Source organism: Anopheles maculipalpis, chromosome 2RL, assembly GCF_943734695.1.
Source record: "Anopheles maculipalpis chromosome 2RL, idAnoMacuDA_375_x, whole genome shotgun sequence".
Lineage (NCBI taxonomy): Eukaryota > Metazoa > Arthropoda > Insecta > Diptera > Culicidae > Anopheles > Anopheles maculipalpis.
In genome coordinates this window covers 60,565,011-60,577,002 of record NC_064871.1, presented here as the reverse complement: position 1 = coordinate 60,577,002, position 11,992 = coordinate 60,565,011, and the positions used below count along the sequence as shown (strand labels likewise).

The 11,992-nt window shown below is 41.3% G+C and overlaps 5 protein-coding genes across 5 annotated transcripts in view; 4 read left to right on the top strand and 1 right to left on the bottom strand.

Annotated features, from left to right (window-relative positions):
- Window positions 1-11,992, bottom strand: part of LOC126559576 (COP9 signalosome complex subunit 9) — a 194,968-nt gene that overhangs the window by 55,474 nt on the left and 127,502 nt on the right. The window lies entirely within an intron of this gene.
- The window catches only part of LOC126558181 (uncharacterized), a 407,024-nt gene that overhangs the window by 299,569 nt on the left and 95,463 nt on the right, over window positions 1-11,992 (top strand). The window lies entirely within an intron of this gene.
- Window positions 134-2,568, top strand: LOC126567317 (uncharacterized). The gene is made up of 4 exons (XM_050223545.1): window positions 134-290; window positions 358-840; window positions 2,095-2,457; window positions 2,529-2,568. The coding sequence occupies exons 1-4, from the start codon at window positions 157-159 to the stop codon at window positions 2,566-2,568; spliced, it is 1,020 nt and encodes a 339-aa protein (XP_050079502.1). The 5' UTR covers window positions 134-156.
- Window positions 1,136-1,953, top strand: LOC126559128 (ER membrane protein complex subunit 8/9 homolog). The gene is made up of 2 exons (XM_050215243.1): window positions 1,136-1,419; window positions 1,511-1,953. The coding sequence occupies exons 1-2, from the start codon at window positions 1,231-1,233 to the stop codon at window positions 1,913-1,915; spliced, it is 594 nt and encodes a 197-aa protein (XP_050071200.1). The 5' UTR covers window positions 1,136-1,230; the 3' UTR covers window positions 1,916-1,953.
- On the top strand, window positions 9,196-10,921 carry LOC126558429 (spondin-2). Its single transcript, XM_050214444.1, has 4 exons — window positions 9,196-9,444; window positions 9,889-10,166; window positions 10,254-10,475; window positions 10,566-10,921. The coding sequence occupies exons 1-4, from the start codon at window positions 9,219-9,221 to the stop codon at window positions 10,902-10,904; spliced, it is 1,065 nt and encodes a 354-aa protein (XP_050070401.1). The 5' UTR covers window positions 9,196-9,218; the 3' UTR covers window positions 10,905-10,921.

The following is an 11,992-nucleotide window of genomic DNA, read 5'->3' as shown; positions in this document are numbered from 1 at the left end:
TTGAATGATGCTGCTTGCCGCAAATAATGCTTTACTGTCGAAGGTAAACAAATTCATGACGTTTGACGTTTGGAAGCGTCTGTTCCAAGTATTGATATAGATTTTTCACTAGTAGTGAGCATTGTGCCAAACCGTAAACAAACAACAAAGAGCGGCATGGCAAGTGTAATATCAAGTGGTTTTCGTGACGATTGTTTGGAGTTTTTAAGTGAATTTTCCAAGTTGAAGGTGCCAGACTATCAAACCTTTTGCCAGGAATGGAAAAGAACCAATTTCCAGTATATTTTTTAGTAAGATCAACACGCATATCGGTTTGGTGTCCTGTAAACATGTTGTTTGTTTGTTTGTTTGTTCCAGCGGGCGGAATACGGACGCGGAAATGGCGGAATATTTAGGAGAAATGTTTTACACTGTTAAGAAGTGTTTTTTTAGTTCCCACAATCAGTTTGAACGAATCGCATCGTTTTACCTGCTCTACACGTTATACTTCAAGCAACCGCTATTTATGTTTTGCAAGATACGGCTCACAGTAACTGAGTGGCGTAGGATGAAAGATTTTGCTAAGCGTCCATACAACGGTCAGGAACTGCCACAAATAACAGTTATATTGTGGAAGATGTTCAAATCAGATGCATTTGGGTTTGTGCAAGACGAACTAGAGCGGGGTTTTGATAGATTTTATCTAAAAAGCTGTGGTAATAACTTTGACGGTTCTGGACCATTGAGAACAAGCAAGGATTTGGAAAAAGAGCTCCTTACATTGACGGCACCTGGTGGACTTATCAACGCGATGGAGATTCTTGAAATGGGTTACAACGAAATGAAAGAGGCGCTTGATGGTAAGTTCTCTTTAATATGTATTTTTTGTTTTGATTGATAAAATAGATTCAGTTCAAGAAGGATGCATAACAATATTCTAGCATGTGCATTCTAGCATATTCTAGGAGAAATTCATGTGTTGCAAACAATATAAAACTGTGTTAGTACTTACTGTTCAATACGGTTTTTTTCGTGACCCAGAATAGCCGCTCAGTTTGCGTATCGGCATACCCGCCAGTTTAGCAAAATATTTAAATGGCTAAATTTCATTTGGTCAGCTTATGGTGCGAGAGCGATTGATAAAGCTTTTTCACTGGGGGATGTAATGTCAAATAGCTGTCAAATCATTTAGGTCCAAATTAATGAAAAACAAATCGTACGTATTCTGCCCACTTTTCACAATATCTAAACATGTCGGAAACAATGTTTGATGCCCGTGCGTACTGCAAAATAATGCTGCATGCGGCGAAGTATCCCCATTTAGCCGTGAACGGACTGCTTTTGGCAGTAAATGGAAAACCGAATGTAATTGTGGATGTGGTACCTCTGTTCCATCAGTGCCTTCACGTGTCACCCATGGCTGAAGTAGCAATGGTTCAGGTATGTTGGTTGAACTTTTTCCGAATGTGCACTTTTCCGAATTTTTGTACTTAATTGTAGTAGTAAAATTTGTTTATTTCGATCATTGCAGGTAGAAGCAAAAGCAGCTCAAAAGGGTCAACAAATTGTTGGTTACTACGTCGGGTGCGAAAATTTCTACGACAACCGTTTCGAGCGGGCACCGGGAATACGGATTGCGGATAAAATAGCCGAAAATTGTGGTGATGCTTGCATTGCCGTGATCGATAACCGGGCTATTTCGATTAACATGCGCTATCCAGCATTGAGGATTTGGCAGCATCGCGACAATCGCTGGGTAAAAGCAAAATGTGTAGTAGAAAACGATCACGCCACATTCGATGCGGTTTCCTGCCTATTGCAGCGTGGTGCAGCAAAAGAACTGCATGACTATGATAACTACCTGGACAATACGCAAAATGATTGGAACAATGTGCATTTTAATGGCGATTTGAAACAAATACTTTCCATGTACTGAGAAATAAGGCAACTTGCAGTTCTAAGTTGAAATATATGCGTAAAAAATGTGTGAACAAGTTTGATTTTAGTTAAGAAATCTTCAAGAGAAGCAATGAAAATGATCAATAATTTCAATTGTTATTTTTGCCCTTTTTTGCTTTTAAAATAATAATCAACAAAAGATACTGGCGCATCTGCTACAGAACCCACCGTTGGTGAGAGAATACCGCAGTCAACATTGATGCAAAGCCTGCGCCATGATATTGATTCACTTGGAGTCATGCTGCGAAGTTTCGAAAATCAGGGACCCTCACGTCCGAGTTTAAAAACTGCCGAAGAGGTCCCAGACTCAATGGGGGCTAAGCGATATTCATTGCGCAGGAAAGCGTACAAACGAGAAGTAAAAAAGAAGGTATTTCGCATTGCCGGACGAGAGTGCCCACCGAGTTCGGAGGAAACGAGTGAAGAGGAGACTGTCCCAGAAAAAGTCGTAAACCTAGAGCAGATGGAACCGAAACCCAAAGGCTATCGAAACATTCGCCAAAGAGGAGTGAAGCTAAGGTAATAATGAAATAGTTACAGTTTTCGTTAAATAGACTAACAACGCGTATTTCTTGTTTTTTTTTTTTCAGTGACGGTGAGCAAGATAACTCCCAGGAAGAATCCGATTGAAATGTAAAAAATATACATGTTAATTTCAGTCTTGAAGTAATGTTATCTATTTGTTTATTTTATTTTATTTTGTTAGAACTTACAACTAAATTGCGCTAGGCAGAGGCAACGAAATTTGGAAATTTGCTTGTAATACTAGGAGGTCTATTTCTTTGACTTATGTTTACGTGGGACGACTATCCATACTCTTCTAAATGGTATTGTGTAGATGGAAATTAAACAGCGTGTAAAAGGTTAGAGTGGGTCAAGATCGAGCATGTCTCAAGCTATGCCTCACGCGAGACAGAAGTTTATCGTTTTTGTAACAGCTGGTTTTATATCAAATTGTTACCTAATTTCTATCACGGTGGGGAATAACCAGACGAACTCATTGGGCAACATCATCGAACGAATTTTATATTTGTTGTTAGTTCTGGTTGAATAGCAATTCCGACGTTAAGAATTCAGTATCGTATTAACATGTTCAGTCTGGCTTAAGCTCTCCACTTCATGGGTGGTTGGTCACTAGGGGGTCATTTAGCTATTAAACGGAAATAGATCTAGATCTGCAATGGATGTGAAGCAAATACTGGGAGTTTTGAGAATTTAATTATTTTTGTTCCGAACACTTCATATGGGATAAAAACAAGCCATTTATTTATTCGATTGAATAATTTCAAGGACGTATTTACTTTACGATACGTCCAGGCTTTTTTCTTAGAATAAAAATACACTATTGTATGTGTGTTGTATTCAATTTTATCATACTGCACAAGGTGAAGTGTACACCAGAATGCAAAAATTACACATTGTGCAATACCCACATGTGAATCTGTGGAACAATTACTACGTGACGTAACAATACAAATACAAATTACAAATAGGTAATTTTAAACTAGCTTTTTCTAGACTCTAAAACAAAATATTTGGCATTTGACATTTAAGTATCACTTTAGCCATGATTGTCGTAAAAGATAGCTCTTGCCATGAAGATTGCTCCAACTGCGACTCCGACAGAAGATTGCCTAATAAATTTTACCAGTCGTTGCTGTAAAATCGAGTCGATTTACGACTAGCCCAAAACTGCAATTTTTTTTCTACAACTTCGGTAGAAGTCAACGTTTAAGAATGTTTATCAGGATGGTTCATGGTGTTCTCTGTTTAGGCGATTTTTTAAAAATATTTTCTTAATTTGGGTTGAAAAAGTTCAACGGGAGTTTGGAATAACGCATTAGATTGAAGCCTTCCGAACATTTGTTTTGATAATATTGGGGAATGATATTGAAAGACTTGTTCTGTGCCGAAGATTACATTTAAGATTTTAAATTTAAGAATGACGTAATTGTAGCCGCCGATTTTAGACAATTTATGTTATTTGTTATTTATCAATTTGAATTTTTACTACATTCTATACTACATTTATGTCGGTTGGTAAATAGAAATTCGGGAACTCCATACATCCATAAAACCAGGGTTGGATATAGGATAGCACCGTACTAGTGGTTTCTACTTGATGAAGGAAGAAAAGTTTCGTTTAATAATAAAATAAATAATAAAGTTTCGTATAAATTTCATGTCGTATGGATACTACTCCCGATACTACTCCGTGATAGTACTCCCGACTGCTTATGTCTCGAACTATTTGTTAACTGTTTCTCCACCTGGTGTGTCTCTAACTTCCTTCATCTGTGTATTGACAACTGTAGTGTTCTTCCCTTTTCTCGTTCTTCGTTGCCCGTGAGGTACTACTATACAATCAATGGAAGCGCGATTAGTCGTGCTTCCCAAGTTCACATGCTAGGTTCGCGATTTTGGCCAACTCAGCTTGTCGGACCCCTGGTTTAATAAAAAATCCAATGAGTTATCGCATTGCACACGCATTGCGATTAGACGTCTTCACGCTCATTACTATGTTGAACTACCACCCTATCCCCCTGGAATTAAGAAAATCCTATACTCAGGATGCTGTTATTATTCAATCTATTAATCATTAAAAAATTTTATTCTATAGTCAATCTATTGTTATTATTCAATCTATTAATCAATTAATACTTTATTTAACCGTCTTCGTTCTTCGTTCATCTTTTATTCCTATTTACATTTCAACCTCCCTTTTATGTCTTTAAGAGGGAAACATTCTTGGGGTCGGCCAGGTTTTTTTTAAACAATTGGTAGGTTTTTTTTTATATTTTATGTTCACTATTTAACAACCATTTTCTTAGCTTTTCTTAGCCCTCCGTAACCATGGAATATTCCCGCGAGGGACTGATTCCATGGCTAAATGATGCGTTGCATTGCACCTTGACGCCGTATTTTGTTACACAATCCGCAGTACGCCAGCTTCCCCTTCCGCACACCCACCGTTGAAGTGCACTACTCCTCATTCAACGGTCTGAAGAAGCGGCCTCTGTTATAGAGACCTGGTCCGCTGTGGTGAGTATCTCGCGATCTGTCCTGTGAATAATAGGACCGGTGTTTCTCGCCGCCTGCCTGCGGATACGTTCTGTGAGACGACGACGTATCCGCATCCGTGCTAACTTCCGATCAGAAGGTGGCGGCCGACTGCGACGGCTTCTTCCGGGAGGAATTGGTGGTAGTGTTCCCTCCCGTAAAGGGGCCGGCCGTGTGGTACAGGCGACAACCACGACGGACTTCATATGGCAGGACCGGAGTTCAAATCCCATCCGGACCGTCCCCCCGTAGTGAGGACTGACTATCCAACTGCGGTACTGCGGTATCGGGAAAAGTCTAGTAGGCCATACCATGGCCGGCATGACCTTAGAGGTCGTTAAGCCAAAACGAAGGTAACCGAATCATCTGCCGTTCGTTGCCCTAGACGATCACATTGCCCAGACCTACCGGACTGCTCTCACCAACAAATAAACACGCTGGCAGGACTGTTAGCTGTGAGTGACTGCAATAATACAGGGCTCGGCAGGTCGAGTCACAACATTTCCCTTCTATGTATTTCCTTTTGGCCTTGGCCCGACTGCATCCGATTTCCGACAGCTCCTCTACGCCTCATACCGAACGCTGACGACCTTCTTGGTGGGGCATGAGTCCGGCATCCTCATCACGTTCCCCAGCTACTGTATCCTTCCGGCTTTGACTACCGTCAGGATATCAACACCGCCAAAACTCAGCTAACTCAAGGTTCATTCTCCTTCGCCACACGCCCTGCTCGCACACACCGCTAAAGATAGTCCTTAGCAACCGCCGTTCGAAAATGGCGTGTGCATTGTCGTCCTCCGTCAGCATAGTCCAAGACTCGCACCCGTAGAGGACTACCGGACGTATCAAGGTGCGATATATCGTGCATTTCGTGAGTTGTTGAAGTCTTCACGATCGCAGAAATTTGTGGAGTCCTTAGTAGACACGTTCCCCTGAGGAATGCAGCTTCGCTGCTTACGTTTTAGTCCGAAGTTACGATTGTACCAAGGTAGCAGAACTCCTTTACCACCAGGAAATCGTCGCCGCTAACTGATACTCTGTTTCCGTGTCGGGCATTATCACGGTTTATCAGAGCATCCGGCCAGCAGGTATTTTGTCTTCGTCGCATTGATCCCCAACCCAATGTCGAAGTCATCCGCGAAGCCAAGGAATTGGAGAGATCGGATGAAAATCGTGCCTCGAATATCAAAGCCCGCGCTTCGCATGACAACAAACAGGAGAGGGTGTCCCCTTGCCTCCAACCCCGGTGGAATTCGAACGATTCCGAAAGCATGTTTGAAACTCTCGCCTTGCACTGCACCCGGTTAATAGAGACCCTTAGCAGCCGTACCAGCTTCCCAGGGAATCCGTACTGCTGCATGGTGTTCCATAGTTCGGTCCGATCCATGATATCGTAGGCCGCCTTGAAGTCAATGGACAGGTGGTGCGTAGGGATCTGGTCCCGACAATACTCTAGCATCTGCCGTAGAGCAAAGAATTGTAAATAAAATAATAAATAATTTTTGTTGCATTACATAATAATTGTAAAGTCCTTTAAGGTCGTCCACAAGGACAGCCGGAATGTTGAATTGGCTTATTACGGCGCAATACAATTGGCATATTGAGCGAAGCGTGCTTGAACGCGAACATTACAAAGCTAAGAAGTTCCAGCGTCTATTAATTCAGTAAGTAATATTCTGTTTCAACATAACAAATAAGATGTAAAAACTGTGAAAAGTTGAGCGGATCTCTATAACAAAAGGTCATTGAACAAAAAATCTTGAAAAATCTTGCGTGAAGGCACCCCTCAAGCTAAATAATGCTGAACCCTCATGGAAAAATCCTAGTAAAATCCGGCTGTCTAGCCGCCGCGTTGAGACTTTTTGAATTTCGCTATCAAAACCCATCCGTACGTTTCTCTCATGGTAACAGAAGACTATCCTGCCACGTGGTGTAATTCGATGCGAACTAATAAGTCATTAGAAGAAAGAGAGTTTTCCATTACATTAGTGATGTGATTTGGTTAAAATTGCGTAAAATAACTCTCAAAAATCATGTTGGGCTGTACGTTTGTACTATGATGGTTGTATAAATGATATGAACAGCGCAATCGTTATCATAACCCATTAATTTCTTACACGCATGGCAAATTCCTCAGAGCATGTATTTTTACTTTTCCGGTGAATCACTGGAAGTGGAGGAATTACAATTTATGAAACCAATTTTTCGAACGCGTCAAAGCGAGGTACATGGTCATGAGGTGTAGGTATGAAATTGGAAACCATTCGTGTTCCACTGACTGCTTGTCTCATTGATCGCGCAAGTCCAGATAAATGTCACTATTTAAATGCTAATCAACGAAATATAACCCTTACCGGCGCTCCCACAGCCAACAGAGAACTACTCATCTCACATGAGCACACAGTGTTAGCGCTCCTCTTGAAGACGAGTTATTTATTGACTCAATCAACTTATTGTTTCGACTGCACAGTTAAGCAGTATCCTTCCATTCATAGTAACGCATCACTGTTTTGGACGAGTTAATTGTATGTTTTGGCTGGTGGAGATTCGATCGGATGTAAGGATTTTGTGGTGTTGATCACACCTTCGATGCGTAGAAGAAATGATTGAATTGGTAAAGAAGTCGTGCCGAGCATCGTTTAAATAAATTTCTTGCTCCTAAAGCCGCCAAGCTCCAAATAGTTTTGTATTGGAAGTTGTTGTAATGTTGGCACACGCGTTGAATGTTGGAGTCCGTGGTTTAGCATAATTTGCATGCCGTTTTGGTCGCTTGTATCACTCGTGCAGGAGTTGTAATTTATTTCACAGGAAGCCTTAACCAGATTTTGGAGATCATTTAGTAAACCATTAAGCACAAAGTTTTATCGAAAGCTGATGCAACTTGTATTGTTTCGATTGAACTTTTATGCATAGATGTGTAGGACGTATGAAATTTGTTGGAATGATGAGTTCGACGATCAGTGTAGGGTTTTGTCAGGTATTCTAAGCAGTATATATAAGAAAATATAAATGAACAATCAATAGATAATTAAAATTCACCATGATCGTTCCAGGTGTAAATTAACCGTTATTTGGCTTAGGCGCTAGGTACTCTCCAGTTTTTCAGTTATTGATTATCGATAGAGTTTACTTACGATAGAGTCCGTTCACAGTGGAAGATAGCAAATTGTACGTTATTGAAAAAATATAAAAAATATGTAACGTTTTGTAGTAACTGTTGTTTGACTTAAACTACTATTTACAGAGTGGACCAATAGATCTTCGTGCAAAAGATATTCGCTTTGTGGTGAACTGAACATTGGCAACCCCTGCCCAAGGGGTTGATCGAACGAGACATTTAGCCGCGCCAGATCGTCTTTTACGTGCGGCATCTATATGCATGTGGTCATCACGAACATTCAAACCATCGTCGGTTTGTGGGAAAGAGATATTGCTAAGATCTTGTGATGGAGAGAATGAAGCTTGTGCAGATGGTTTATAAATAACGAACTGTACCTTATGGCTGTAGTTTTGTCGTACCACGCATCGGCATGGGACAGGGTAGGAGTGTGGTTAAGGATTTTTTTTTAAAGTCCGATGCCGATTTCGACCAGACATGTCGGTGGATGAATCAGTCTTTCGGTGGATTCTGTGAGTGGCGGATAGAATTTTGTTGTCACAGTCCACAGACTCGGTTGCGAACGGTTGCGTTAGCCGACCAGCGTAAGCCGACGATAGCTGTGAACGTTTGTGAAGCAGCTCTCGTGCGTAGCCGACCGATCGACCGAAATTCCCTTAACCCCTTTCCGTACGCCTAGCGTACTTTGGCGCCACGACGTGCAGCACGAAAGGGGAGCGTCCTAGCGTTTAGCCAAGTTAACAAGTGGAATTGATTGATTGATCTATCGGTGCAGGTTCGGGGCCGAGCAAACCGCCTGTTCCAACACATTGATTGTATTCGTCGTGTATGAAAGGTGAAAACGAATCTAGCTTGAATACATCTAGTGGTTGTGCCATGTGTTTGCGTGTTCCCTTGTTGCTTTAAAACCGAACTGTCGTGCACGGCACACCTACCGTCGGCAGTTTGTAACTGAATTGCGGATCCGGATTGCGTCGCCCTGCATCTCGCCGTACCACCGTAAGTCCGGCACTTGATTGGCGTTAGTCGTGTATTTCTGGTTGCGATCGTGATTGAAGCGGTGAAGTTGGGCTACGGGCAAACTAAAACAAACACAAAAATAATGCACACCAAACTGGTCCTTCTGCTCTCGATGGTGGCCATAACCGTGCATAGGGCCATGGCTGCTGGCAATCCCATCGGGGGTGCCGTTTTCTCTGAAGAAAGTTGTCGCAAGTCTGGGGTGCTGGTTTTCTACCGCATCAAACTGGTAACCAGCTGGTCGAAAAAACTGTTTCCGAAGCACTATCCAGAATTTCGACCGCCGCCACAATGGAGTATGACATTTGGTAAGAGATTTCGTTGCTGAAGGTTGTTCTATGTTCTATCGATCGTTGCTTGTTGAGTGTGAAAATAATTCATTAAACTTGTTTGTTTACAAATGCAACGTATGTTTAAAATAGAAGATCCATGCATAAAAACAGGTTTATGATGAGTCAGCAGATAGAAAAACAGACATTTAGGAGCAGAATGGAAGTTTTAATGTTATTATTTTTTAAATGCCAATAATAATTGTCACAAATTGTAACGATGAACATACAAAGATCTTTATTTCAATGACAAGGTTTATAGTAAGTTCTAAGCTAATTATAACACTTGGGTGTTAAGCATGCACGTGTTCGAAGTAATAACTAGGAACTAATGCCTACGCTTGAGTCGACATATGATAACCGTTTTACTAATTAGCTTATTACACACGACCGTGTCTTTTTTTTTTTGCATCGGTTCATTAGGTCAAACACACAACGACAGCTTCCAACTGTTTCAACTGAAACACCCAGCGTCGGTGCCAGTGGCAACCTTTGCGGAGACTGGACAGGTTGCCGCAATGGAAGAATCGTTGGCAGCTCAACAGGATCTGCTGTTAGATGAGTTTCGACTTCCTAAGATCCGTAAGGGCAAGGGCGAAAGTGAGGCAACGTTTTTCGTCGACGGTACACACTCGAGTGTATCTTTTATGACGAAAATAATACCTTCGCCAGACTGGTTTATTGGGTTGAATTCCTTCAATGTAGGTTCATGGGTGAACAATCGTGAAGTGTAAGAACAGCGTAGAAATATTGTAATAATACGATTTCTGATTGTTGTTTTTCGCTAGTTGTGCTCGCGAGGGCGATGGTTGGAAAAGGTGACGACCCCACTTCATCCACTGGACGCAGGGACGAGCAGTGGTCTTACCTTTACCTCACCGAAATGGCCCACGAATCCGCGTGGTTTGGTGGAACGAATCACTGCCCGATATCCGCTTCATTTCGCTAGCAGCTTTTTCTATCCAGAAATCAAACACCTTCCACCAATCGCACATGTCACCTTCACCAAGGTAAGCTAACGATCGCCAATCTGTACCACAGTCGACACGGACTGCTCATCGAGATCTATTGTATTGTGTCTTTTTTTTGTGTGTGCGTAGATTAAAGAATACCATAATGCCAACAACGTCCACAAGAAGGTGAAGAAACTCAAGTACAAACAACGCACGAAGTTGCTGCGAAAGCTGAACCAACAGCAATCGCCCAGTACTGACAATGGTACCGGCAACGATATCCTCTCCGACAAAGACTGTCAGGTTAGTGCGTGGTCTGCCTGGAGTCCTTGCAGCAAGACATGTGGGCTGGGTAAAAGAAATCGCACCCGCAACGTACTACAACACCATCGTCTTGGTGGTGTTGAATGTCCAGCTCTGATAGAAACGGAATGGTGTGGATCAGCTCGCCAGTGTGCCGAGTTTGACGCGTACTTTAGATGGTAAAGGTTGAAAATAAATGAACTTGATGGTCGGCTTGTTAAAAAGTTGTCTACACTACGATTGGAACCAGAAAGAAATGGAACCGTTTGGTAAAGTGGCTTTATACTTATCATTTGATTAGATGTACTCCATCCTTGAGGTACTCTATGTTACTACATATGTTAATAATACTCTTTTGCGTAACTCTTGTGGTGAATTTTGTGGCTAAATGCAACATGTTTTTAAATTCTACTATATTTAGTTCTACATTGCCACTGATCACAGTGCATCCGTTCTCCAGTACAATAGTAGTGAAATAAAACTTCCTAAAAAAGTGTTGTTACCCATAAAATGCGTCGGATGGTGGTTTTTTTGGTTATTGCATGAACGGAAAGCTAATTTATCTGATATGTAATACTCATTAATACCGTTTCTTGCGCGTGCAACAAATCACAACGCGCTGATGAATTTCGTTTCAGTCTTATGGGTGGAAGAGTACACGGCCGAAGCGCTGAAAAGTCGTGACGTATTAGCGCGTGTGCGAACTGATTTATGGGATGTACACTGCCATGACAAATTTGTGAACTGCAAAGCAAATGTCTGCACAATTTCGAACAACACTGTGGGTGTGAGTAATGTTCGTTTTCAATCATGCACTTCAGCTGGCTTTGTAGTAGTTATTGTAGCTGGAGTAGCTTTTAAAACAGATTTGCAATGTGCAAAAGTTAATTAGCTGTAGTTTGAAGATTGTTCTTTGAGATTATTGCAAAATGCCTGTTGATTTTCGTTCTGATTTTCATAAGTTTGTAAGTATACAGAACTAGTAAGTAACATTAAAATCTTATGAATATGTCAGTATCTGAGAATGTTGAGTTTTGTTTATTTATTTATTTTATTGTTTCAAAAAAGCAATCCGAAGGCCAAGTCCCGCATGTACTAAATGGATTTATACAAATTAAAAATTTAAGAAACTATGAGTTCACTCTCAGGAGCAAGATTTGGAAAAACAATCTCTACACTCTATTTGCTTTCCTATTTGCCGTTTTGAGCCTTGAGTCTCAGCACAGGTAAAGTACTACTGATTGCATACCTTCCCACTACACCAAATCGAT

Excerpts from the sequence above, each read along its gene's own strand:
- LOC126567317 (XM_050223545.1), top strand. The coding sequence starts at position 157 with ATGGCAAGTGTAATATCAAGTGGTTTTCGTGACGATTGTTTGGAGTTT. Across the intron at positions 291-357 it reads AATTTCCAGTATATTTTTTA|CGGGCGGAATACGGACGCGG; the intron begins GTAAGATCAACA and ends TGTTTGTTCCAG. Across the intron at positions 841-2,094 it reads ATGAAAGAGGCGCTTGATGG|TACAGAACCCACCGTTGGTG; the intron begins TAAGTTCTCTTT and ends TGGCGCATCTGC.
- LOC126559128 (XM_050215243.1), top strand. The coding sequence starts at position 1,231 with ATGTCGGAAACAATGTTTGATGCCCGTGCGTACTGCAAAATAATGCTG. Across the intron at positions 1,420-1,510 it reads CTGAAGTAGCAATGGTTCAG|GTAGAAGCAAAAGCAGCTCA; the intron begins GTATGTTGGTTG and ends CGATCATTGCAG.
- LOC126558429 (XM_050214444.1), top strand. The coding sequence starts at position 9,219 with ATGCACACCAAACTGGTCCTTCTGCTCTCGATGGTGGCCATAACCGTG. Across the intron at positions 10,167-10,253 it reads TTGGGTTGAATTCCTTCAAT|TTGTGCTCGCGAGGGCGATG; the intron begins GTAGGTTCATGG and ends GTTTTTCGCTAG. Across the intron at positions 10,476-10,565 it reads CACATGTCACCTTCACCAAG|ATTAAAGAATACCATAATGC; the intron begins GTAAGCTAACGA and ends GTGTGTGCGTAG.